The sequence below is a fragment of the Misgurnus anguillicaudatus genome, chromosome 21, assembly GCF_027580225.2.
Source record: "Misgurnus anguillicaudatus chromosome 21, ASM2758022v2, whole genome shotgun sequence".
In the NCBI taxonomy this organism is placed as follows: domain Eukaryota; kingdom Metazoa; phylum Chordata; class Actinopteri; order Cypriniformes; family Cobitidae; genus Misgurnus; species Misgurnus anguillicaudatus.
In genome coordinates, this window is record NC_073357.2 from 15,590,461 (window position 1) to 15,616,849 (window position 26,389).

General features: G+C 40.6%; 1 protein-coding gene across 5 annotated transcripts in view; it reads left to right on the top strand.

Moving 5' to 3' along the window:
* Nucleotides 1-25,159, top strand: part of LOC129436544 (heterogeneous nuclear ribonucleoprotein C) — a 50,898-nt gene extending 25,739 nt beyond the window's left edge. For 3 of the 5 annotated variants that reach the window (XM_055194752.2, XM_055194769.2, XM_055194744.2), the window contains 7 exons: nt 2,921-2,995; nt 8,063-8,135; nt 8,210-8,257; nt 8,402-8,556; nt 9,494-9,607; nt 23,901-24,013; nt 24,092-25,159. In XM_055194752.2, the coding sequence (XP_055050727.1) occupies nt 2,921-2,995; nt 8,063-8,135; nt 8,210-8,257; nt 8,402-8,556; nt 9,494-9,607; nt 23,901-24,013; nt 24,092-24,187 (674 nt within the window). In that variant the 3' untranslated portion in view covers nt 24,188-25,159. The remainder of the gene's footprint in view (nt 1-2,920; nt 2,996-8,062; nt 8,136-8,209; nt 8,258-8,401; nt 8,557-9,493; nt 9,608-23,900; nt 24,014-24,091) is intronic. The other 2 variants (XM_055194774.2, XM_055194761.2) reach the window with 2 other exon arrangements.
* The last annotated feature ends 1,230 nt before the right edge of the window (nt 25,160-26,389 follow it).

Genomic DNA, 26,389 nt, shown 5'->3' on the forward strand with positions numbered 1-26,389 from the left:
GCGGCCATCTTACCACAAGATGCTCACTCGTAGCATTAAGTTTTAAGGGGGCAATCAGTAGGATTTTAAGTGTTTTATTAATCAAAATCAATGTCTTTATTCATAAATATGTCCTCGTTGGTGTCAAATGACCTCTGCCAGTGATCTGACTTTTTTTGTAAGCTTAGAATTTCTCCTCTTTACTTACATTGAACGGGTAAGTCCAAGGAGGCATCCATGTGGTTCTGCCGTATTGATAAACTATAATAGCAGAGAGAGACAAAAAGCACTAGCTTACGAACGCATTTCCACAACGCGTTTTCATTCAGAACACGTGAACCAGCTGCAACGGACAAGGAGATCAGCGATTACATAACGGCTAACGTAAAGGGGAGGTGCTAGAAAGCACTGTTCGTTTGAATGCAAAATACAATTCCACCACTAGATGGGGGTAAATCCTACTGATTGCCCCTTTAATGATGCAGGTACTTTTAAATGACCATAACTTGCTTAATTTTTTACCGATTTTCAGGCTGTTTGGTTTGTTATAAACGTCAAAGATGTACCAATGACACTGCATACTTATACTAAAAATAAATAAAAAAATTCATGAAACATGTTAAAGCATCCAGAATTATAGCCACGTTAATAACGTTTGTAAAAAACCAAATCGTTTGAAAATCGGTAGAAAATTGAGCAAGTTATGGTCATTTAAAAGTACCTGCACCATTAAACTCAATGCTATGAGTGAGCGAGCTGTCTGAGGTAAGATGGCCGCCAGGTGATGCCGTTAGAGACTCTGCCGTAAGACATCTAGCCTTTATACATATCTATGTGTGGAAACGTCCGTAAACAGTCCGGGGGTAAACGCGTCACCTGTATAAAAGTGCAACAGAATCAGTGAACATGAGCGACAGGTGTGAACAACGAGGTGGCGAATACTGATTGGATGGTTCAAAGGGAAGAGGAAGTATAAATAGAGTATGTGAAACACAAGATGTTGTTCATTTTTTTTACATTGTTTGGTGGATGTTGGAGCGGGCGTTGTGGCAAGCGGTGTGTTGATGTGGTGAAGTGGACGAAAAGAAATTAAAGAGAGGATCTGTTGGAGGAAAGAGGACGGAGAAACAAGTTATTGGAACAGGTTTGGAAGAATATCAATCGTATTGAAGCGGTACATTCTTACTTGTGTGTGTACATCTGCATTGAAGGGCACAGCGAAGCACGACCTCTGGCGGAGATTTCACATAGTCGAGTGGCTTCTTGGAAACTGCTAAAGTAAGGAGAACAACACGGAAGGAGAGGAATAAGCGTCGCCAGACTGTGAGTACCAGTGGTCTATTTATTTACCCTGTAAGCATTGGAGGAACGGACAGTCACTATTTGTGTGGAGTGTGTTGTTGTGTAGTGGCCCTACCGTGGAGAACGAAGCCGGTGGGTGAGCCAGTGGATTACAGGACATCTGGAGCGCTATGCTGGGATTTGTGTCATCTGTCCAAATCACCTGTGGCAGTGAATGTAAATATCTCTCCTTTCAGTGAAGTGTATTGGCCCAGCGTGGAGATATGGACCTTATTTGTCACTAACAAAAGTGTGGATTGCCGTGGGTGAGTGTGCATTATTGACGTGTGTACACCTGGAGTATTTGCAGTGTTGTGCCGTGTCTCCTGTCGCTCATACCGTCCCTAGGTCAAGCCAGTCGCTGCAAGGTGTGTCGTGGAGCTGCTGTGGCGTGATTATCATCGTGGACTTACCAGCTCATTTCCCCCGCCTGCGTTTCCAAGCAACGAACGAGATCGTGTGAGTACTGGATCTGAATGCTGTGGAAGAGACCATAGTGGAAAATTAAGGGAAGTAGAGAAATTGTGAAGACGCAAACTAACTGTTGTGTGCAAACCCTGTGTGGAGAGGGAGCCTAGCCGCCTGTCCCACCAGTATAGGTGTCGTTCGGATCTTGAGGAGGAAGAGGAATCGACGGGTCTGTTACGGATACCATCTTGCCGTCCCATCTGCTTTCTCACCGCCTCTCCGGATGGCATCGGCCGTGACAGGCCAGCTGCAGCTCCGTGGAAGTGGGTAACGATTACACTCTCTCTCACCAAGGATCAAGGCCAGGTGACGTACAACCTTCTTCACCTATGTTGTAATACCCGCCTGTGATGTGTCAAGAGTGAGGGAGGAAGAGTAAAGCTAAAAATCATACTTACCTGAAGAGTTCGTTGAACCAGAACGCAAAGTTATACGTACCCAAACTGTCCCGTCGATACAGAGCAGCACGCCCATTGAACCGCAGAGCCACATCAGCGTCAGAACTAAAAGCTATATGTACCTGAACTGTCTGTTGATAGAAAGCAGCACGCCCATTGAACCGCAGAGCCACATCAGCGTCAGAGCTAAAAGCTATACGTACCTGAACTGTCTGTTGATAGAGAGCAGCACGCCCATTAAACCGCAGAGCCAAAGCTAAAAGCTATGTGTACCTGAACCGTCTGTTGATACAGAGCAACACGCCCATTGAACCGCAGAGCCAAAAGTTATATGTACCCAAACTGTCTTGCTGGCGTAGAGCAGCACGTCCATTGAACCGCGGAGCCGCATCAGAGTCAGAGTTAAAAGCTGTACGTACCTGAACTGTCCTGTTGACCCAGAGTAGTACGTTCCAGGGAACCGCCGAGCCACCCTAGAGTTGAGTGAAGACAAACTTACCTGAGAGACTGTAGATTCAGTTCCGTGCGCTGAGTAAAGTCCATACCTACCTGGTATGTCCGTTGGCCTAGTGGGGTAACGTCCTCGCAGCACTTTCGAAGCAACCTGAAAGAGAAAGTAGAGTGGTGTTTATTCCATCAGCCTGCCATTGCAACCCTCCAGTGCCAGACGGAGACACTACAATATAGCGAGGTTTTCTCTTACCTGTCTCGTGTGTGTGTGTGTGTGACTGCAGTAGATATCCGGGACGAGCTTGGATTCCAGCTGTTTCTGGAGCAAGCCGTGGAACGGCTGGAGGACTACAGAGCAGGTTGTCGCCATACCCCCCATCCACTAATTATTGTTTATTCTGCCTCCAGTAGCAAAGGAGGGCTCCGTCCCCCCGGCTCCCTCCCCTTCTCAGTAGTGCTTTGGCCCGGCACTTGGCTCCTCTCCCCCTGAAGAGTCTGTTGGAGGACAGAAGAAGAATTATTTTATTCTCCCCTTTCCCCCTTCCCACAGTAATTTTAATTGATTTAAATAAAGCTTGTTTCAAATTTTACTTACCTGCTTCTTGTGTTTGGTCATTGGGGTGCTTTTGGGGACCTCCTCGAGGTGGAATGCCCGGAGGGGCATTAGTAGCCCGCTCCGGTTGGTAACATAAGCATAATCTTACGCCAACATATATGCCCGTTTCTACGCAAGAATGATAAATGAGGGCCACTGTGTTCCTCATGTCCAGTCCCTGGGGCCCCCCTCGCAGAATGTTTTAGATGTCTCCCTATACTTGTATGAAACACCTGATTTCACTCATCAGCTTGTTATTGTGTTATTTAGGACAACACTTTTAGACTTCATTTACACGTGAGCGGCTATTTTCATAAACTGACATTTCAGCCTCTCCAGTATGTCAGTTTTCAGAAAAGTGTTCATTAACACGTACCCGTGTATATATGCCGTCAAGAGCATGCCAAACTTCTAGGAGCTCTGGTGCATACTGTGGCGGTGTCAAACGAAGGAAAATGTATTTTCAAAATAACCATGTAAGTGTAAACAGGGCCTTTAACATTCTGGAAGGAGGCTGTTGAGTTGAATCAGGTGTTTTAGGGAGAGTTGGAGTTGAGAAACACTGCAAGTGTATGGCTTTTAACACTCTGGGGTCGACTGCGGCGCGGGCGCCGCAAAGTCTTTATTTTTCAATCACTCCGCAAAGAGAGTTAGATAACTCTGCTGATTTTGGACATACAGATATGATTTATACATCATTTAAAACGTTAAAGTGTCTAGTTTTTATCTCTCCACTCCCAATAAAAACAGAATGTTGTGCTTTTCGCAAAATTAAGAAAATAAACATGATGCGTGTTTTGTTCTCTCTCCCTCAGTGAAGTCCTTTCAGAAACACGTCAGAAAAATTAACTGTAACTTAACGAATACTTGTCATATAAACAAAAGATACATGTCTACATAATGCTTGGAATGTCTGCTTTTGAAAGATGTAAGTGAAATCGAAAACAAATATTGTAATTCGTTGTTAACTGTGTTAGAAGAGGGAGATGTACCTTCTTTCTCGTGTTACTGCATTATCTATAATGAGCCACGCCCCGCTCCATTGAAGAGAAGAGCAGAGATCATCCATATTCATTAGTTAACCCCAGTCAATGGAGACTCCGTCTCTGTAGCCATTCAGTGCTGTGTTGAGTTTTAATCCGAGTGTTGGAAACATGACATCTACTTGTTTACTGCCTCAGACTGTAACTTAAGTTATCTCCAGACGCGAGTGTGTGTGCTTCATCAAACAGACGCAATCGACGTCCAAACGCACACACAAATACCTCATATTTGACGCGCTTTGTGGTATCATTATAAAATATGCGATTGTAAACATCACATCTACTTGTTTACTCGCGCATAAAGTTATCTCTAAACAGACGCGAGTGTGTGCTTCGTCAGTGAGACGGGATCGATGTCCAAACGCACACACAAACACGATGCCTCATATTTGACGCGCTTTGTGGTAAATTTGTAAAATATGCTCTCTCGCCTGTAAATACAAGTTATTTCCAGGCGCTGTTTTCTTTGTGCTTCCGTCAGACGCGGTCGACGGCCAAACGCACAAACAAACACACAATGCCTCATATTTGACTCCCTTTTGTATTAAGACGCATCTAAACACATCTAAAACCCTGTTTGTTCGCGTATATCTCTGCACAGTAAGTTTATTTAACGCAGGATCATACATGGGAAGGCATTTCTTTTGTGTTGCTTTCACAAACAAACACGTAACAAGGCGTCGTCTTACTGCCTAAAGGCTCATTATGCAGCTCATATGCAAGTGTTTTGTTCTTCAGCTGTCAATCACAAACTATTCAAGAGCTTCCAGCCTCCTTGCATATTGCCTTCCTAACCAAAAAGTGACTTTGAAATTGTAAATCAATATATTGTCTTTTGTAAACGAGTAAGCCGAATGATTTTCACATCATTTTAAAGAAAAAACTCTAGACTACTAGATCCTGTTTTGAAAAGTCTTGGGAAAACATGTTTAGTATGTTTTTTTTGGATTTATATCAGTCACTTAAAAATGTAGCTTTTTCAAAAACCACGCATAAACATTTTTCTCTCAAAAATACAAACATGTACATACATGTTGATCATATAATATAGTAGCCCAGTTTGTGCTGAACAAAGTGTTATAAGACTTTTGCCATTATTATGTTTTTAGGCAACTGAAAAAAGCACAAATGTCTGTGCATGTCAAAACTTCTCCAGGGCCCTAAAAACCCCTTAGACCCCAGAGGGTTAACCCTTAATCAGTGTTCAAAAAGGAAAACGTTTTTGGTGTTTGGAGTCTGATAAATTTTTATATGGAAAACTATATATCATTTTTTTTTATTTATTTACTTCTCACCTATACATTTATGCTGTGTTTTTGTGAAATTTGTATGTTTTTTTTACCTTTTTAGTGCACAATTACTTAACTAGGCCATGAATTGGCTCATAAAAAAATGTTAAAGAAAAAAATCACTTAAATGTCGATCTTAAAGAAATCTAAATTGTTTTTGGACATTGCTCTATGTGTTAGGGATAGAATACTGAAATCTGCTGGCTTGTTTTAATTAAATAAAGAAAGTGCAAAGACCACATATGTCAAATAGAGGTCCATAGAGACTTTTGTCATTTACACTTATTTTTTCTTGATGCTTCAACTTCTCACAAATTTATGATATATATTTTGTGAATAAACCAATTTATACTACGGGTCCGTTGAATGCTTGAATCTGATTGGCTGATGAACGTTCTGAGGTGTGCAACTGTTCCATATCACTTTGCATAGTTAACTGTTATAACGGACTAACAAAAACAACATGACAGACGATTTTCAGAGGCAATAACAGCGCTGTTTAGAGACGCATAGAGGTAGCCTCGTTTACACAAATCTCAAGCCTCCATTGCCAGCTTTTAAATTACGTTTTGGAACAAGCAAAAGACGCGGAAGAAATAGTCCTACTCACAGTACCAACATCCACAAAAACTGGACGAATCCCTTTAAATATGTCATGTAATCGATGTCTTGAGCTGTGTTAACTGTAGTATAAGCAGAATAATTGACTCCGGGCCGTTGAATTATTGAAAATAGTTTTTCTATTATTGCATTATTTTTCTAATAATTCAATGGCCCGTCATCAATTATTCCTTAAATAATACATAACAAAACAACAGCACCAACAAACTGTAATGAACAGGAGTAAAGGGTACACAGAACAATACAACTTTTTTATATAAATCACATGGCTAATAAACAAGTGAAAAAACAAGCAGTGCAAGGCACATCTGGGAGATGTTGACAGTATGATCAATGCAGATGTTCTTCTTGCAGTTTGTGCAAGTTTTTTCCACTTTTTATTTATGCTCCAGGACCAGACCTTGGTTTATATGTAGAAATTTTCAGATTTATAATGGATTTACTTTTATTTTTTGACAAACAAAATGACAAAAAAAAGTCCCATTCATTTTCAATGTGGGGTAATTTTGACCCCAAACACCTTGGAGGAACGCGCCCACATTTTGGGAGTTTGGCTTGTTCGCCGTATCCCCCAGAGTTAGATAAGTCCATACATACCTCTCTCATCTCCGTGCGTGCTGTAACTCTGTTTGACGCAGCCCCCGCTAGCTTAGCTTAGCACAAAGACTGGAAGTGGGTGGCTTTAGCTAGCATACTGCTCCCAATAAGTGACAAAATAACGCGATCATTTTCCTATTTATGTGTTGTGATTTGTATAGTCAAACCGTGTACAAATAACAAGGTGATATGAGACACAGCGATCTTTTAACAGTATACATACTGAGAACTATATTCTCTGAAGACGAAGCACTGCCGCATGGGCGGAGTGATTTGCACAATTCTGACCGAACTCTCTGCTCCTCACCAGGGGCTTCTCGTGTGCTGCGAGCAGATCACTCCGCCCATGCGGCAGTGCTTCGTCTTCAGAGAATATAGTTCTCAGTATGTATACTGTTAAAAGATCGCTGTGTCTCATATCACCTTGTTATTTGTACACGGTTTGACTATACAAATCACAACACATAAATAGGAAAAAGATCGCGTTATTTTGTCACTTATTGGGAGCAGTATGCTAGCTAAAGCCACCCACTTCCAGTCTTTGTGCTAAGCTAAGCTAGCGGGGGATGCGTCAGACAGAGTTACAGCACGCACGGAGATGAGAGAGGTATGTATGGACTTATCTAACTCTGGGGGATACGGTGAATAAGCTAAATTCCCAAAATGTGGGCGTGTTCCTTTAAACTGTAATTTTTTACACACCTTTAGAACAACCAAATCAAGCCTATTTTTTTGTGCATGTTTAGATAGATTACTTAGGAAAAGTCATAGAGTTTCATGGCCCTGAGATGAAGGTCCCACTTTTAAAAAATCAAGGAAAAGTCAAAGGAAGTAGACTCATTTTCTGCCCCGCAATCATCAAGACCAAACATTGATTAAGGGTTAAAGATCTACTTGCTTGAACGTCAGAGTGTGTGCACTACGTCATTCTTTAAAGCTTTGTATCGTTAGAACCCCAGTCATGTTTTTGAATGGTCGTGAATCATTCCCTCAGTTTTCACTGAGACAGGAGAAATACAGATTTCAGTGTTGCACTTCCTTCTTTCAATGATGTAAAAATTGTCATTTTGCATCATTGAAAGCAGGAAGTCCAATATCTTTGTTGAGGGGTTGAGACTACAAACACCCCTTTTCTCGGTCAAATAGGCATGAAATTCGAAATGTATGTTACAATTCGACTACAAATATGACACACTTTCAATAAAGATTAAAGTTTCTATGGGTGAAATGCTCCTTTAAACATTTTTTAAAAATATGTTTTTATCCTGTATGCTTTTTTAGACATCAATCTAGCGGGTGAACCAAAGCCTCATCGGTCAAAACCCATTAAGCGTTCTGCAGGAGATATGTTCAGGTTCGTAAAATAATTTTTACATCTGTACTTCTCACTTTTTATTTCTGTTAATTCTACACTTTCCTTTCTCACAGTTCATCATTCGATCTGGACTATGACTTTCAGAGAGATTACTATGACAGGTGAACACTTGAACAATTTCCATCTGTTAACAAATTGATTTCTTTTCATCTGTGAATTTGTGATCTATTAAACATTTCCAGTCTGTTTGATCTAGAATTTGAGAATCTGTATGATTGAGGGAATAATTTGAAGTGTGTGTTCAGGATGTACTCGTACCCGTCACGTGTACCCCCACCACCTCCTCCTCTTTCCCGGGCAGTGATTCCATCCAAGCGTGCACGTGTGAGTGTGAACAGTGGCACCCGCAGGACAAAAAGCAGCTTTTCCTCCAAAAGCAGCCAGCATACCTCCCGCACCAGTAAGTACACACACACACACCAGCTAGTTTTCATTACTGGCCATAAAATTGCATTTTTTAATAAATATTTTTCTATGTTTAATTATAGAATTTATATTCATAGAATTTTAGATTTGGCTATGTACCTGTTTATGCAGCTCAATGCCACTCAAACTCTGAAACTTGGTTTACTTTTCATTTGTTGGTTTAACACTAGAATTTTTTCAGAATCAAGAGTTTGGCTATGCAAGACTAATCCTGCATTTACACCAGCCGTGGTAGAGGAGGCAAGCGCGAGTGATTTACATGTTAAGTCAATGCAAAGACGCGATTAGGCATCTTGCGGTGTGGTCTGCGCGAATAGTGCGGAACAAGAGGAAGGCACGGTGCGTTCCGAGCGTTGCCGCGGGAAACGCGCGAGTTGAAAAATATGAACTTCGGTGGATTTCCGCGCAGCATTAACTAATCAGGACCTTGTTGTAGTGACGTGATTACAGGAAGCAAGCGGAGTCTCAGCAGAGTCGCAGAAGCCCCTGCCATGACGCGAATTTCCGCGTGAATGTCTCAAATGACTAAAATGACTAGAATTTCACATGCGGCTTTCACGCTTGAATAAAGTGAGTAAACTCAAATGTTCAAGCATCCAACTACGCGCGAATAGCGTGTTTTTGCCATCTCTACCACGGCTGGTGTAAACGCAGCATAACACTGCAGCTTTAATGATTGTGTTTATCTTTGTGTAAAATCATGAAAGAAATGCAATTAGAACGCATAACAGCTTTGTAAATCTCTTTGATTTGATTATCTTAAAATGGTATTTTACACTTTTTACACTTAAAACCATTTTATTACTTGCATTGGTGTCTTTTTAATAACAGTGATTGCTACTGTTTTATCATTAAGCACAAGAGGCCTCGAGTGATTATTTAAACTAAAGGCTCTGTGTACATGTGTGTAGTGAAGGCTGATGATCTGCAGACCATTAAAAAAGAACTCGCCCACATTAAACATAAAGTAGACTACTTATTGGAGAGCCTGGAGTGCATGGAAAGAGACCACAGCAAGAAATCAGGTAAGTGCCAAACAGAAAATGAAAGATTCTTAAAAGGTGCAGTCTGTAACATTTTAGCCGTTATAAAAATCAGTTATTGAGTAAGCAAAAAATATTTTGTGTTCAAAACTATCTCCTTAACTTTCCCTGATTCACAATGGTAAGCTTAAAATACTTCTGGTGGCTGGGTCTGGTTTTTATCAGGAAAAAGTTTCATAAAGCCTGATATTTGCATGACTAGGTCACGTCCGATACATAAAGAAGAGATCTGAATTGAACTAAATTCAAATTACTTTCTTTATTGCACTGTACTATACAGCAGGGCCGGCGTCAAGGGGGAGCATTCGCGGGCCGTGCCCCCCAAACAGGTTTTTGTGCCCCCCTACACAGTTTTTAATAATTTAATATCAAGAATAATTAAAATAAATTAAACATTGAATGTTTCATGACTTTTAATTTAATCAAATGAGGAAAATATAGTTGATATATGTTTTCTTTAATTAAAATAGACCAGTTTATCTGATTGGTTGTATTGCGGCGTCTCATGCATCTTTACGTCTTTAGCATATTTGTGATCTGATACTAGCAACCTGTTTTTTCGCGGCATTTTATGGATTGTTTAAAATATGGATATTAGAACATTTAGAACGAAACAGCACCGCCTGCTCCATCTGACTTCATGCTAACACAGACTGGCTCAAACTCAGAGATTAGAGGTCGAGGTGGAATTTTCAAATCTACAGGACACTGTTTTAAGGAAGTTTAATGTTCGTACATGCTGGCTTCAGCTTTTTTAAAGGTAAGTTGGCATCGTTTTAATTTACATAAGCTTAAATGTGAAGTATGGCTATGGGCCGTTAACAGCATTACGACGTGATTATGGTAAAGCGGCTTTTAGGACGCGGTGTGCGCTGCGCCATGAAACCCTTTCATTTCAATGGCTTGCGATGCGCGAGGGCGGTTTGTTGTTGCGTTGAGCAAAGCGATAATAAAAAAAATTGTTTCAAAGCAAAATAGTTTAACTTTTGGGCATAGTTTGTGATCTTCTGCAATTTATACGGGAAATGAGCTGACAGTCTGTACCAGTTGTATGAGTGTGTGCTTGCACTGTATTTGTTGTTTTAATGCCTTGTTTTTGCAAGTTATTGTTGCTAATTGCGTGCCCACCGTTGGAAGCCACGTGCCCCCCTGTTAGTTATGGTCTGGTGCCGGCTCTGCTATACAGAAACCATCAAGACTATCAAGATTATTGCAGACTCTATTGACATTAGATTTTGAGTCTTACCTCATACAGATGACAACATGTTGCAGTTTTCATTTCTGATCATTTTCGTCCTGGAGATTGATCTTGAGTTCTTTCATCACACTGGAGTGTCAGTGAATTACAACAAGTGTTGCGAGACAGTTTTAAGACCAGTGCTTACTAATGGCTCTCTGTGATTGTGATATGTGATTAATGAGTGATGATCTTGATGATTGCGGGACAGTAAATTAGTCTGCTTCTCTTCCTCGTGCATATTCATTAAAACAAAACACGATGACACGATGGTGAAAGGTGGAAAGATCAAATCCCATCCAGTGAGGAAATGTTTTCCATGTTGATATAGTAACAATAATGTTTTGCGATTCCCAGGCGGGATTGACACACAATCTGTCCAATTTGCAAACGGACTCCTTTGAACCGATTCATTTGAACCGATTGATTTAAACAAACAATTGAAACAACAGATCTGCCCAGCTGCCTGCCAAACTTTCTTTGTTGAAAAGTTTGATGGTACCTCTGACAAATGTAAAGGCTTTCTTATGCAGTGCGAGCTCTTCATTGCCCAACAGCCCAACCTATATAACACGGAGGTCGGTAAGATTTCTTTGATTTGTTCTTTACTTACCGGAAGAGCTCTGGAGTGGGCCACGGCATTATGGGCAGCAGGAAGTTTTAATCATTGTACATATGATGAGTTTCAAAGAACCATGCGAGCTGTGGAGGCCGAGACCCTGGAGAACAGCTACTAAATCTTCTTCAGGAACGCCGCACAGCCGCTGAATATGCACTCACTTTCCGCACTCTTGCTGCTCAAACCAACTGGGTAGAGGATACGTTGAAGGTTCTATTTCGCCAAGGATTAAACCAAGAGTTACAGTCTGAGTTGGCTTGCATTGACGAGGGGAGGAGTTTTGACGAATTTGTCTCCATGACCATTCGCGTTGACAATTTGGTACGCAGTAGAAGACCAGTACGAGGATATGATATCCCTGCTTCATTTTCATCTGACGTTAGTGAACCTATGCAGGTGGGATGACTTTCTTCTTCTCTTCTCCCTTTTTTCAAGTGCACAACACCTTTAAGGGAAGTGTTCAGTTGTATTCCTTAAATTGACACCATCAGACCACACCCTTTCTCCAAAGATGCATTCTTAATTATTCAACCTATGGTTTTCATCAGATAATGAAAAGATACATTTGATAAAATGATTTTGGCTAGACTAGATTGACTGTAAGGTTAATTAATAATAATAAATTTATCTAAAACAAGACTAAAATACTTAAGATTTTATTTGACTAAAACTAGACTAAAATGCTGAGACTTTTAGGGTACAGTTTCTTGGACAGGGATTAGACTAGTCCTAGACTAAAATAAATGTAAGAGCTGTCCAAACTGAAATATCTTACAAAATGAACACTACTTGCCTCCAGCTGAACAGTGCTGGAAGCTACATTTACAAGTTGTAAGTGTAATCTGTCAGAATTACACTGCTAAAAATACTAATGCGACCACTGGGTCCAGTTTTATTTTCCATGCTTCCTTCCTATCCGTTCAATCATTAAGCTCCAATCTACAAGGTCTCTTATCACATCTATGCAGATGATACACGGCTTTACTTAGCATTCAGTATTCTGTTTTTTCCCTGTTGGCATGTTTAAAGAAAATTTAACAATAGATGGTTAATATTTCAAGGTTTTGCTGTTCGGCATGCAAAACTGATTGACAAGTACAGTGGTCACTTGGGGCCTCTTCAGTCAAACAATTACACCTATGCAGGGCTGGACTGGGATAAAAATTCGGCCCTGGCATTTTGGCCCAAACCGGCCCACACTACACTGCAAAAAATGATTTTCAAGAAAAAAATTCTTAGTATTTTTGTCTTGTTTTTAGTAAAAAATATCTAAAAATTCTTAAATTAAGATGCGTTTTCTTGAATTAACAACCCAAGAAAATAAGTCTAGTTTTTAGACCAAAAATTTAAAATTTAAAGGATTTTGTGCATAAAACAAGCAAAAAAATCTGCCAATGGGGTAAGCAAAAAATCTTGAAAATTTTTCTTAAACACTAAATGCAAAAAAAATCCCCATGCTTACCCCATTGGCAGATTTTTTTGCTTGTTTTATCCACAAAATCACTTAAATTTAAAATTTTTGGTCTAAAAACTAGACTTATTTTCTTGGGTCATTTTGCTCAAAACCATCTTATTTTAAGAATTTTTAGATATTTTTTTACTGAAAACAAGACAAAAATACTAAGAATTTTTTTCTTGAAAATCACTTTTCTGCAGTGTATAATTACAATACCACCCATCTTTGCACGCCTTTAAATATGTATAGCAATAGCAACTCCAATTCCATAAAAGCACTAAACCCAATTAATAGCAGAAAAGAGTGAGAGTTGACACAACAAACACTTCTAGAACATGTTATTTATTAGTTTAGTTTAGTTTAGTTTAGTTTAGTTTAGTTTAGTTTAGTTTAGTTTAGTTTAGTTTAGTTTAGTTTAGTTTAGTTTAGTTTAGTTTAGTTTATTAATCCACACTTATGAATCCTAAAACAAGCTATATTGCTGACTTTTTACAAAATACAATTGCTGCTTACAGTAATATTGATTATTACTTGCAGTACTTACAGGAAGTATTCACTACTTCACTGAACTAAACTTGTGTGATGATTACAGTAATAGAGATTTTTAAGATTATCTGTCAAGTGTGTTGTTATATACAATAAAAATATCTTTTTCTGTAAGCAGATCACCTGGATTGTTTTATTTAGCTTGAAGAGAAATGATACGTTTTGAAAGAAAATAAAAGAAAAATCTACGAATCAGATACCCTCTCGTAGTCACAGAGCAAAAAGTGCAATTATTTTATTTCAGCTTTATCAACATAATTTTGTGTTTTTGACTCAATTGCTCAATTTTATTGCAGCTTTATCAAGAGGTATCCATCTAAACTTGTGTTTTGAAAGCAGTTCCGCTTACCGCAGGCACTACACTCACTTCTCCCTCGTCTCTCTCCCTAATCGCTGACACTTTGCGTGCTGGTGCTGCCAGTGCCACCACCGCCACCATCATCAGCATCACTAGCAACGCGAGTTGAAGGTCCTGCTGTGTTATTTTAACTAATTCACCGCCATTGACGAGTTATCTCGTCATTTATGAGTTCATATTTAACTAATAAATATGCCTTTCTGGACGAATTTCAAAGTGAAAGTGTAATACCGCTTTTATCCACCACAAACCAAATTTATCAAAAACGGAAGTTAAAAAGATTTAATGATTTATTTTAACTGCCTTTATGTTTGATAGTCATTCTGAGTCTGATGTCAAACATAAATTCCTTTACAAAAACGCAAGTTTTTAAGCTTTTTGCTCAAAATGTTGTATTTTTGAAGAGAAATATCCATATTTCAGTGGTTAAATTAAGTGGAAAAAGTAAATATATAATGAAACGTTTTTTCCCCATTTTGTTTGTTTGTTTATTGCTTGTTTGAAAGCAGAGGGTGTGTTCTTTAATTTGATATAATTTGTATGTTTATATATTTATAGAAAATAATTTTTCCTGCAAGGAATTTTGTGAAAATTTTGTTAAAATCACAAAAATGCAGGTGGGCAACTTTTCTCAAAAAGGCTGGCGGTGAATCAGTTAACACAATTTGCAGCGTCAGCTGAAGAGCCTGTTTCTTTTGTCGCGCAGTTTATCTGCGCCTCCCTTGTGTGTTTTCTCCAACTCTCTCTCTCTCTATTTTGACACGTGAACTGACCGACGACGCATGCCTGCTTGCACAGAGACCAAAGCGGTGATTGGGCCAGCTTAATGTCAATTAAAAATAACCAATGGGCTGCTGCTGAGTGGGTGGGTCTATCTAGGAAAAAAAGGACGATGACTGGGCTGGGCAGTCATTGGGCTAGCTTAATGTCATAAAAAAAAATAACCAATGGGCTGCTGCTTAAATGTCAGTGGGCCGGTCTGTCTAGAAAAAAAAGACGTTAACTGGGCTGCTCAGCAGACAAAGATAGTATGAGATGTAGCGGCCCAAAAAGTATGTCGGCCCACCGGGAAACTGCCCGGTGTGCCAGATGGCCAGTCCGCCCCTGCACCTATGTCAAAAATCTGTGGTCACTTTTGATTGTCATCTGAATTTTGACAAAAAAATAGAGACAGCTTTTTCAAATTCAACCGGCTCAAAAAATGAAAGTCCTTCATTACCTTTAAGGATTCATTATCCACTCATTTATCTCCTCAGGACACGATTACTGTAACACACTATATGACGAAATCAATTAGTCATCACTGTCATAATTAAAGATAGTCCAGAATGCTGCAACTCGCTTTCTCACTAAGACAAAAAAAGAGAAATTATTTTGCTTATGCTAGCTATCCTATAGTGGCTCCAGGTGAAACAAAAAATTTATTTTAAGGTCCTAGTTTTTGGATTTGAAGCCCAGCACAGACTTGCTCATATTTATATATCAGAACGGTTAAGTTCTCCTCTCAAAGATCATTCAGATCCTCCGTCCCGCTGCTACTAACTGTCCCAAAATCTTGTCTAAAAACTAAGCGCCACAGGGCTTTTTCAGCCTATGCTCCAAAACTTTGGAACACATTACCATTTATCAGTGGCGTGTGGTGAGGAGGCAGGAATTTAAAATATGTTTTCAGCATTTACCATCTTATAACCCACAGTACTTTCTTTAACTGCATTGTAGACAAATGTAAACGAAGGCGTGAGTGCCCACCTTGGCATCCTTATTGGGTCTTCTGGATCATTGCATATCCTTCCCTAATTCGTCAACCTCCTATGATGTAAGCACTACCGAAAGATGACATTGGCTATGTTTACATGCACAAAATTTTGTCAATTCGATTAAATTTAATACGATTGAAGGTTACGATGATACAGTTTACATGCACCCTAAACAGTGCAATCTGATTTAAATGTTCGTTTACATGTACATTCTATAGATTCTGAACCGAACTTCTGCGCAAGCGCACAGTCAATTTAATAATATAAGTCAATTTGAAAATCATAACATCATTAGAAACAAACTTACCTAAGAATTGCTGATGTACCACAAAAAGTTGTCCATAAAAAAATTATGGGCCTTGTCTTCATTTTGAATGCTGATCGGTCAAAAGATGCTAGGATGATTAAGACGTGGGGTGTCAGTTTGAAAGATGGTGTGACGGATGTCAGCGTTAACGCTCCTGGTACTTCTCACTCACCCGCAGACTGAACTACATTCCCCATAATGCACTGCGACCCGCTGATTACACACCAGCTGTAGCGTATCAGCGGGTCTATTTAACCTGGGACTCTGCCACTCTATCTTCGCGAAGTCTTGTTTGCCCCAGCAGCATTCTGAGCATTTCCTTGTGTTTATCCGTGTTTGCTTTCCTGGTGATTATATTGGACTGTCTATTGGATTATTGCCGTTTGCAGCCAGCCCCGACATTGGACTGTTTATCGATTACGACTGCTTTCTGCCTGCCCCGATCCTGGACTGTGTAACGTATATGAATGATATCTGCCTGCCTCGATCTTGGATTGTGTTTACGTTCATGCTTATCTGGATTTGCCCACTGATTACTCACTGTTTGTTGTGTGCTTACATCAATAAAGAGTTGCAAATGGAACCTAACCTGTCTGATTCGTCACAAAAGCCACCACAGGATCCAGCAACCTAAGCACCAGGTGAGCTGTCCTCACAAGCACACATCCTGGTGGCTCATCAGCAACAGTTAGCTCAGCTAACCTCTCTCACGGAGGAACTGGTTCCCTCTGTTCAGAGTTTAGCGGCATCAGCAAACGCCGCCCCCACTCCAGCACCAATTCTGCCTTCACCTCCACCCATAGCCATACCCCTGGCTTCAGCTACACCCCGTCTGGCTTTCCCCGAAAAGTTTGATGGTACCTCGGACAAATGTAAAGGCTTTCTTATGCAGTGCGAGCTCTTCATTGCCCAACAGCCCAACCTATATAACACGGAGGTCGGTAAGATTTCTTTGATTTGTTCTTTACTTACCGGAAGAGCTCTGGAGTGGGCCACGGCATTATGGGCAGCAGGAAGTTTTAATCATTGTACATATGATGAGTTTCAAAGAACCATGCGAGCTGTGGAGGCCGAGACCCTGGAGAACAGCTACTAAATCTTCTTCAGGAACGCCGCACAGCCGCTGAATATGCACTCACTTTCCGCACTCTTGCTGCTCAAACCAACTGGGTAGAGGATACGTTGAAGGTTCTATTTCGCCAAGGATTAAACCAAGAGTTACAGTCTGAGTTGGCTTGCATTGACGAGGGGAGGAGTTTTGACGAATTTGTCTCCATGACCATTCGCGTTGACAATTTGGTACGCAGTAGAAGACCAGTACGAGGATATGATATCCCTGCTTCATTTTCATCTGACGTTAGTGAACCTATGCAGGTGGGATGAGCACGTCTCACGGTGGAAGAGAGAGAACGCCGATTTCGTGAACGTCTGTGTCTGTACTGTGGTGAAGCTGGTCATGTTCTCGCTGTCTGTCCCACACGACCATCACAAACACGTCTTGGACGGGTGACCTCATCGATCCAGTGACTGTGCCATTGAACTGCTACCCAACATTGTACCACCTAGGGGGCGCATCTTTCCCTTATCTGAACCCGAACGACAGGCCATGGAGAAATACATTGAAGAAGAGCTGGAGAAGAGTTTCATTCGTCATTCTACCTCACCAGCGGCTGCAGGAATTTTTTTCTTGGGAAAGAACGATGGTGGTCTGCACCCTTGTATCGATTATTGTGGACTTAACGACATCACTGTGAAATTCCGCTACCCTTTACCTCTAGTACCAGCTGCTCTGGAACAACTACGCAGTGCCAAGATCTACAGTAAGTTGGATTTACGCAATGCTTACAACCTGATTCGTATTCGTGAGGGCGATGAGTGGAAGACAGCGTTCTCAATCAGTGATGGTCACTATGAATATTTGGTGATGCCTTTCGGGCTCTCTAACAGTCCGTCTGTGTTCCAGTCATTTATTAATTATGTGCTCCGGGATATGCTCAATCGTTTAGTAATCGTCTACATCGTCGACATCCTGATTTATTCAGACTCCCTGGAACAACACGTCATCCATGTCAGAACAGTCCTACAACGACTCATTGAACATCAGCTTTACGCTAAGGCAGAGAAATGTGAATTTCATCAATCTTCGACATCCTTCTTAGGTTATGTCATCAGTCCAGACGGGGTCGCCATGGAATAAAAGAAGGTGGATTCAGTACTTAACAGGCCCAGACCCACTACTGTGAAGGAACTTCAACGCTTCCTGGGATTTGCCAACTTCTACCAACGATTTATAAAGAATTTCAGCATCATTGCAGCTCCTTTAACCTCTCTAGTGCACAAGTCCAATCACAAACTCTCTTGGAACCCTGACGCTGAATCTGCTTTCAGAGACCTAAAAACTTGCTTCCCCTCAGCTCCCATCCTGCATCACCCAGATCCAGAAAGACCCTTCATAGTCAAAGTGGATGCTTCTAACTCAGGTGTGGGCGCCATATTATCTCAAAAACAAGGTAACCCCAACAAATTGTACCCCTCTGCCTTTTACTCCCGTAAACTGAATCCAGCTGAGCGATGTAGGCAACCGAGAACTTTTGGCTATGAAAGCAGCTCTGGAAGAGTGGCGGCATTGGCTAGAGGGCGCAAAACACCCATTCATTATTCTCACAGACCATCGCAACCTGGAATATTTGCAATCCGCCAAAGACTCAACACTCGTCAAGCAAGATGGACATTGTTTTTCACAAGATTTCAATTCACTATCACAAATAGACCTGGCTCCAAAAACACAAAAAGCAGACGAACTAATACGGGTATATGATTCAACTCCCCAGACAATCTTTTCTGAGCCCATCATCCCGTCCACCCTCATTGAGGCTCCTGTACAGTGGAATGTCATGCAAGAAATTAATGGACTCAATAATCTCAACCCACCACCAGTTGAATGCCCTGCAGACCGCACGTTCGTTCCACCATCCCACAGGAAGCAAGTCATCCAATGGGTACACACATCTCTCTCTTACGGGCACCCTGGAATTAATTCTACATTGCTGTTGTTAAAGAACAAATTTTGGTGGCAGTCCATGTATCCTGATGTAAGCGCCGTTGTTAATGCATGTACTATGCAGCCAGGTAAACTCCTCACCAGAACCCGGCAGGTCTTCTCCAACCCCTTGTGATCCCATAAAGACCTTGGTCTCACATCGCGGTCGATTTTGTGACTGATCTACCCAGGTCTGAAGGTAACACAGTGGTACTATCGGTTATTGATCATTTCTCTAAAGCCTGCCATTTTATCCCTCTGCCCAAGCTGCCGTCTGCCATGGAAACTGCTGAACAGTTGCTTCATTGTGTGTTCCGGTACTACAGACTTCCTGAAGACATTGTATCCGACCGGGGTCCACAATTCACGTCCAAGCTATGGAAAGCGTTCTTCAAAGCTCTAAACATCAACATCAGTCTTACATCTGTTATCACCCTCAATCCAATGGTCAAGTAGAACGTCTCAATCAAGAACTCACAAAATTTCTCAGAATTCATTGTCATAAAAACCAACACGACTGGTGTCGCTTCCTACCTTGGGCGGAATATGCACAGAATTTCCTGAAGAAAACCTCCACGGGTCTCTCTCCCTTTCAATGTGTCCTTGGGTACCAACCTCCCATATTTCCCTGGGACGAAGAACTCGCAGACATTCCAGCCATCAATGCATGGTTCGTACACAGCCAAAAAACCTGGCAACAAGCACACGTTCATTTGTCTCAAGCTATCAGAAGATTCAAGGACCAAGCAGATCGCCACAGAAGCCTAGAACCCAATTATGAACCCGGTAAGCTTGTATGGCTCTCGACCAGAGACTTGAAACTTCGTCTCCCCTGCAAGAAACTCCCAGTCCCAGGTATGTCGGCCCTTTCAAAATCATTAAACAAATTAATCCTGTGTCTTACCGTTTACAATTCCCTCCTAATTACCGTATCTCTCCCACTTTCCATGTATCCCTGCTCAAACCCGCTGAGGACCTGGGAGCAGTTGTAGATTCCGGAGGATCAGGCCCCCCTCCCATCATAGTGGACGGTGAAGAGGCCTTCCTGGTCAGCGAGCTGCTGGACTCCAGACGACAGGGTTCCAACCTCCAATACCTCGTCAACTGGGAGGGTGTATGGTCCCGAGGAGAGGTCGTGGGAAATCGCTAACAACATCTTGGATCCCAACCTCATCCATGAATTTCACAGACCCCCCCCGCACAAACCAGCCCCTCGTCCCAGAGGCCGTCACCGAACCAACCCGTCCCACGTCTGGCGCCGCTCGCCGGGGGGGGGGGGTACTATGTGACGGATGTCAGCGTTGACGCTCCTGGTACTTCTCACTTACCCGCATACTGAACTACATTCCCCATAATGCACTGCGACCGCTGATTACACACCAGCTGTAGCGTATCAGCGGGTCTATTTAACCTGGGACTCTGCTACTCTATCTTCGCAAAGTCTTGTTTGCCCCTAGCAGCATTTCTGAGCATTTCCTTGTGTTTACCCGTGTTTGCTTTCCTGGTGATTATATTGGACTGTCTATTGGATTATTGCCGTTTGCCGCCTGTCCCGACATTGGACTGTTTATTGATTACGACTGCTTTCTGCCTGCCCCGATCCTGGACTGTGTAACGTATATGAATGATATCTGCCTGCCCCGATCTTGGATTGTGTTTACGTTTATGCTTATCTGGATTTGCCCACTGATTACTCACTGTTTGTTGTGTGCTTACATCAATAAAGAGTTGCAAATGGAACCTAACCTGTCTGATTCATCACAGATGGTCTCACTTTGCTCTATGATCTTACAGTTTCTGACTGACAAATATACAAAATAAGAGTACGAGACACAAGACATGACCATGACAATAAAACATCATATTTATAATATTTTATCAAACCCATAATAGTAGTTAGTGCCTTTTTTTAATTTGGACCACTGCCCTTCAAAAATGTCTGTGCGCATGGCCCTATATATTTGTATGAGTACACACATTTCAATGAAGATTTTGTTCATGCGCATGCATTAAAGTATAAATTATGCCCCCGGACTGGAGTGTTTTTCATAAAAACATTGCATGGTTATTCAAGACTAAATGAGAATTTAAAACATCACAAAATACATGCATTATTTTACTTCACATACTGTATATGGTGTTTTTTCTTGTCTTTTTTGCTCCAGCCAGATAGCTTGGTACAGTCATATCTGCCTGCATAGTATGCTTTTGAATTGCTCTTGCATTACATTCATGTCACATGTATACCATGAAACCGTGATAGTTTCTGAGATGATTATCATACTGTGAAAACTATTCGTAAACATAGCTATACACTGAAAAAATCTCTTGCACATGATTAAGTTTTCTTAAAATGATTTTTTTGAAAAAAATTGTTGGATCTACGGAATTTAATTACGGTATGTACACCAGTTCAACATGATTGAATAAAGTTTTCTTAAAATGAACTAAATTTTAATTAATGTTAATTTCATTTTAAGAAAACCTAATTTAATTATGTGCAACCGATGTCCAGAAGTTTTTTTTCAGTGTTGTATCATTTGAGCTTCAACAGACTTAAAATGAAGTTAACAGACATTCTAGATAACTTAAAATATTCTCTAAAAAATAATTAAAATGTACACAATAGGGGAGAGTGGGGTGAGTTGTGCCAGTTTTTACTCAAAGTGACTTTAAAGTGAGGCCATGACAGTAATGCATTCAACTTAAGGATGTTCATATATTTCAGGATGTTGTGCATCCCTGAGAACAATAACTTTGGATCTGAAATAAATTGTTTCAGAAATATAGCTTTTGGGAAAAAAGTGGTCTTTGTGGCACCACTTGCCCCTGGTGCGGGGTAAGTTGTGCCTTTTGGGAAAATAAGTTGGGGTAAATTGTGCCGGTGATTTCTGAAGTAAAATAGAATATTTTAATGTTATGAATTGTAATGCTATATTAAAGCAAGACCAATTTAATACACAATTACTCATTTAAGGTTTATTTAGATATTGTCACTCTATTAAACTGTTGAAATAAATCATATTTTGTAGTTTTTGGAAAAACACAACTTAAATACACAATATATGATATTTCTGAATAATTTCAGGCAAAGTGGCTTTGGCAATAGATGCCTGTTGACCGACCTGATCTCACGAATTTCCGTGGCACGGTCGCGGGGTTTTGTGCTCATTTTTCCGTGGCATTCTCGCGGATCTCCGCATTTTTCCGTGGCCCTGCTGCGGACTGTCTTTTTCCGTGGCGTTCTCACGGATTGGTTCCTCAATTGTTTTGTCCTATTTTCTTACCATTTTTGCTTCGGTTTAGGGTTAGATTTACATGAAATGACATCCCTACCCAAACCCAACTCTAACCCCAACGCCAGGCAACAATTGTTTAAAGTTTAGAAAATATAAAAGAATAAATCTGAAAACATAGTATAAACCAATATTTAAAGTGACATACTAACGCAAACACCAAATATAACCCTAAACCGAAGCGAAAATGGTTTGAAAATAGGAAAAAGCAGTTGAGTAACCAATCCGTGAGAATGCCACGGAAAAAGACAGTCCGTAGCAGGGCCACGGAAAAATGCGGAGATCCGTGAGAATGCCACGGAAAAATGAGCACAAAATTCCGTGACTATCCCACGGAACTTTGTGAGATCATGTTGCTGTTAACATACACAGAACGTGTCTGTCAATTATGTAATATATAAGAATAAAGTGACTAGACTAATTTATAAACATCCTATTGTGACTTGGCCACTTAAAAACTTAATAAAACTTCTCTTTAATAACATAGTGCAAACTCAAAACTGAAATCAATTTTAGCTAAATGAAACAAATGGCAGGTAGGCCTAAGTCAAATAGTGATGAGGCATGTCCAGCTCCTAACTTCTCCAGATCTCCCCTGTGAGTCTGTAAGTCTCGGTGGTCTGCATCTGGCCGACTATTCAACCTCCCACTTGTCAATACGGCAGGGGAATATAAACTTACAGCCAAGTCTCACGAAATTTCTTAATATAGTCACATATTTTTTTTATTCTTTTTTCGTGCTATTATCACGAAATTTCGTGTTTTTTCGTGATCGTTTAACGAATTCCTGTTTTCGTGTGATTATCACATATTGGTTACTCAACTGTTTTGTCCTATTTTCTTACCATTGTCGCTTCGGTTTAGGGTTAGATTTACATAAAATGAAATCCCTAACCAAACCCAACTCTAACCCTAACGCCAGGCGTCATTTAAAAACATAAATCAGAAAAAATAGTATAAACCAATATATAAAGTGACATTCTAATGCAAGCACCAAATCTAACTCTAAACCGAAGCGACAATGGTTTACAAATAGGAAAAAGCAGTTGAGTAACCAATACGTGATAATCACATGAAAACAGGAATTTGTTATACGATCACGAAAAAACACGAAATTTCATGATAATGGCACAAAAAAAAAGAATAAAAAAAAACATGTGACTATATCACAAAACTTATGGCTGTACCACCAAGTTTTTGAGGTGTGGGTAGTTTCTTGAGCACATCACCTCTGGCACAACTTAACCCAGGCCCTTTGGCACAAATCACCCCAGACCTACAAGTCTGAACAATTAGCATGATCCAGCAGTTAAGAGCTAACATTATACTAACTCTATAGACTCATTGTGTGGCCTGCTAAAGCACTAAAACATGTGTGAAATATTTTCAAACCTATCTATAATTGTTTAGACACTACAATCAAAAACCCTTAATCATAGACATTTTACTTTGAAAGCTAAAATGTGCTTAGCTCTCATGCCATGTGTCTTTTTTTTTAGGATAAGTAAAATTGATGGCTTTTCAAAATTATGTGGTCACATGACCAATTTCTTCTATGGTTTTCCAGAAACAAGGGGTGGAACTACTTCCCCCCTGGCACAAATTACCCCACTCTCCCCTACATCATAACTGAATTATCTTTATTTTCATTTGCAAAAGTGAAAAGTGCTAATATGGAGGTGTCACCACAGCACTCAAGTGGAAAGAAAGAGCTTAATAGTGTGGAAACAAATGACTATGAGGAAGAAGGAGATCTGCTAGAAGAGGAGGAGGTGAGCAGATGAAAAGGACAGTGATGCGTTAAATCAAACAAATCGTTTTGATATTTAAATGTGTGATTTTATCTGCAGATAAAGAGTCAAGGAGGGGAGGATGAGGAGGAAGAGGAGGGTGAGCAGGAGGAAGGAGAGGATGATGGAGACAGCACCAATGGAGACCAATCTTAAAGGAATACTTCACCAGAATTAGAAAATTCTCTTTTAATATACTTAACCTCCTGCCATCCCAAATATATGACTTTCTGTAGTCGAACAGAGTTGAAGCTTATTAGTCTTTTTGTGTCACATGGCAAAACATGCGTGTTACAACTAGTCATAAACACGAAAGATACAGGGATATTCAAAGTTATTGACGTACCACCATTTTCGAATTTACGAATGTAAGTTCTGGCATGCCACATTAGTCAAGCTCACATCAGGTAATGTCAACCAATAGAGAAACAACACCTAATACACTGCATCCTGTTTAAGTTGCCTTTCTTAGTTCTCCATCAGCTGCTCAGTCATGCCCAGTTGCATTCAGTACATAAGGAATAATTGACAATAGGTCATTGATTTATTTGAAAATAATGCACACCCAAGGTGGTAATAGGGTACTCCGCTTCACATCATGCCATTACACAGCAGGTGTATTATTTTCAAATATTTCAAAGGACGGTGTCAATTATTCCCCTTCTACCATGGTTACCACAGACATTGCTCTGGTGGTTATTTTAAGACATTTGACAGGTCAGGTGTGCGTTTATCAAAAAATAATGCAAACCCATGGAACATTTCTCAACCATTTAGAATAAAGCATTCAACATCCTTGTGGTATAAATGGTTTCATCAGACGCACAGGCATTGTCTAAACAGAACTTAACTTTCGTCTCTGTCAATGGTCTGATTAGTGGCTAAACTGAACTTTGGAACAAATACCTTGTCAAAAAAAACAAACGTTTTGGCTTTTTGACAAGGGAAGACAGCGGTCACGAATCACCGCTATGTGAAAGGAGGTTTGCCAGACGATAGTACACATTTTACACAGTAACATTGAATCAGTGTAGTTTTTGATACGTTTAGCTGTGATTTCAACTTAGGTAATCTAATTGTTCTTTATTTTGCTTGTTATCAGAAATAAACTACTCTAAAAGGACTCTACACTATTGTTATTGATTCTTTGTGGAAGTTTAACAGAAGTTAGTTTGTTCCACGAAATCCATTTGTTTATGTAGCCCTGACCTGTTGAGGCATGGACTCCACTAGACCTTTCTATCAGAACTTATTTGTGAAGTATCTATCAGAACTACAGTAGCTTGTCTGTTATATCAGACCACACGAGCCAGCCTTCCCTTCCCAAGTGCCTTGGTCGCCCATGAACCTGTAGCCGGTTCACCGCTTTTCCTTCCTTGGACATCTTTTGATAGGTACTGAACAGACTGGGAACACCCCACAAAAGCTGCAGTTTTGGAGTTGTTAAGACCCAGTCATCTAGCCATCACAATTTGGCCCTTGTCAGAGTCTCTCAGATTCCTTTTTCCTGCTTACAAAACATCAACTTTAAGGGAAAAAGTCAGGGTCATGGCTCATTGACACACATGGTTAACAAAGATTGGCCAGTATGGTCCGATCCAACAGACGAGCTACTGTAGCTAAAATAGCTGAAAAGGAGAATGCTAATTCTGATTAAAAGGTCTAGTGGAGTCCATGCCTCGACGGGTCAGGGCTGTTTTGGTGGCAAAGGGGGAACATACACAATATTAGGCAGGTGGTCATAATGTTATGGCTGATCGGTGTATAGGCAAATATGGTCATATATGCACATGCATGCCCATCTAGAGATTGTGGGCCAGATTTACATAACGGGGCAAATTAGTGCCAATGGGAGACATTCAGTTGTTATTTAACGGCAAAATGATGGTTTGCGCTAGCCTGATGTTGTCATACTCAATTTAAATCAGAATATGAGTCTGATACCGCTCCATTGGGCTGTGGTTATGGGACGTGTTTTAACCAAACCAGGACAAAAAAATGCCTCTGCACTCAATTGGAACTTTTGCTGAATCCCGTAGGAGGAACGGCAAAACATCTTTCCGATCAACAAATCCCTTTATCTCGTTTCTCTGTTCCTCTATTAAAATCAATGTGCTGTCAATATCTTTTGGAACACACTCGATGGCTGAATCTTCACATCTCAATTCTCCAGCGCAGCAAACGGATTTAACACAAGTGCTCTTTGGTGAGGTGGTTGATTACGTTACTGTTGATCATCTGTCTATCATTGTATAAAGCCTGCCCTGACAATTTGATTGGTTCATCTTCTTTTCCCCAAGCATAGTAGCGGCGCAATGGAGCAACTCCAGACTGAATTTCCCGACCTCAAATGTTGTG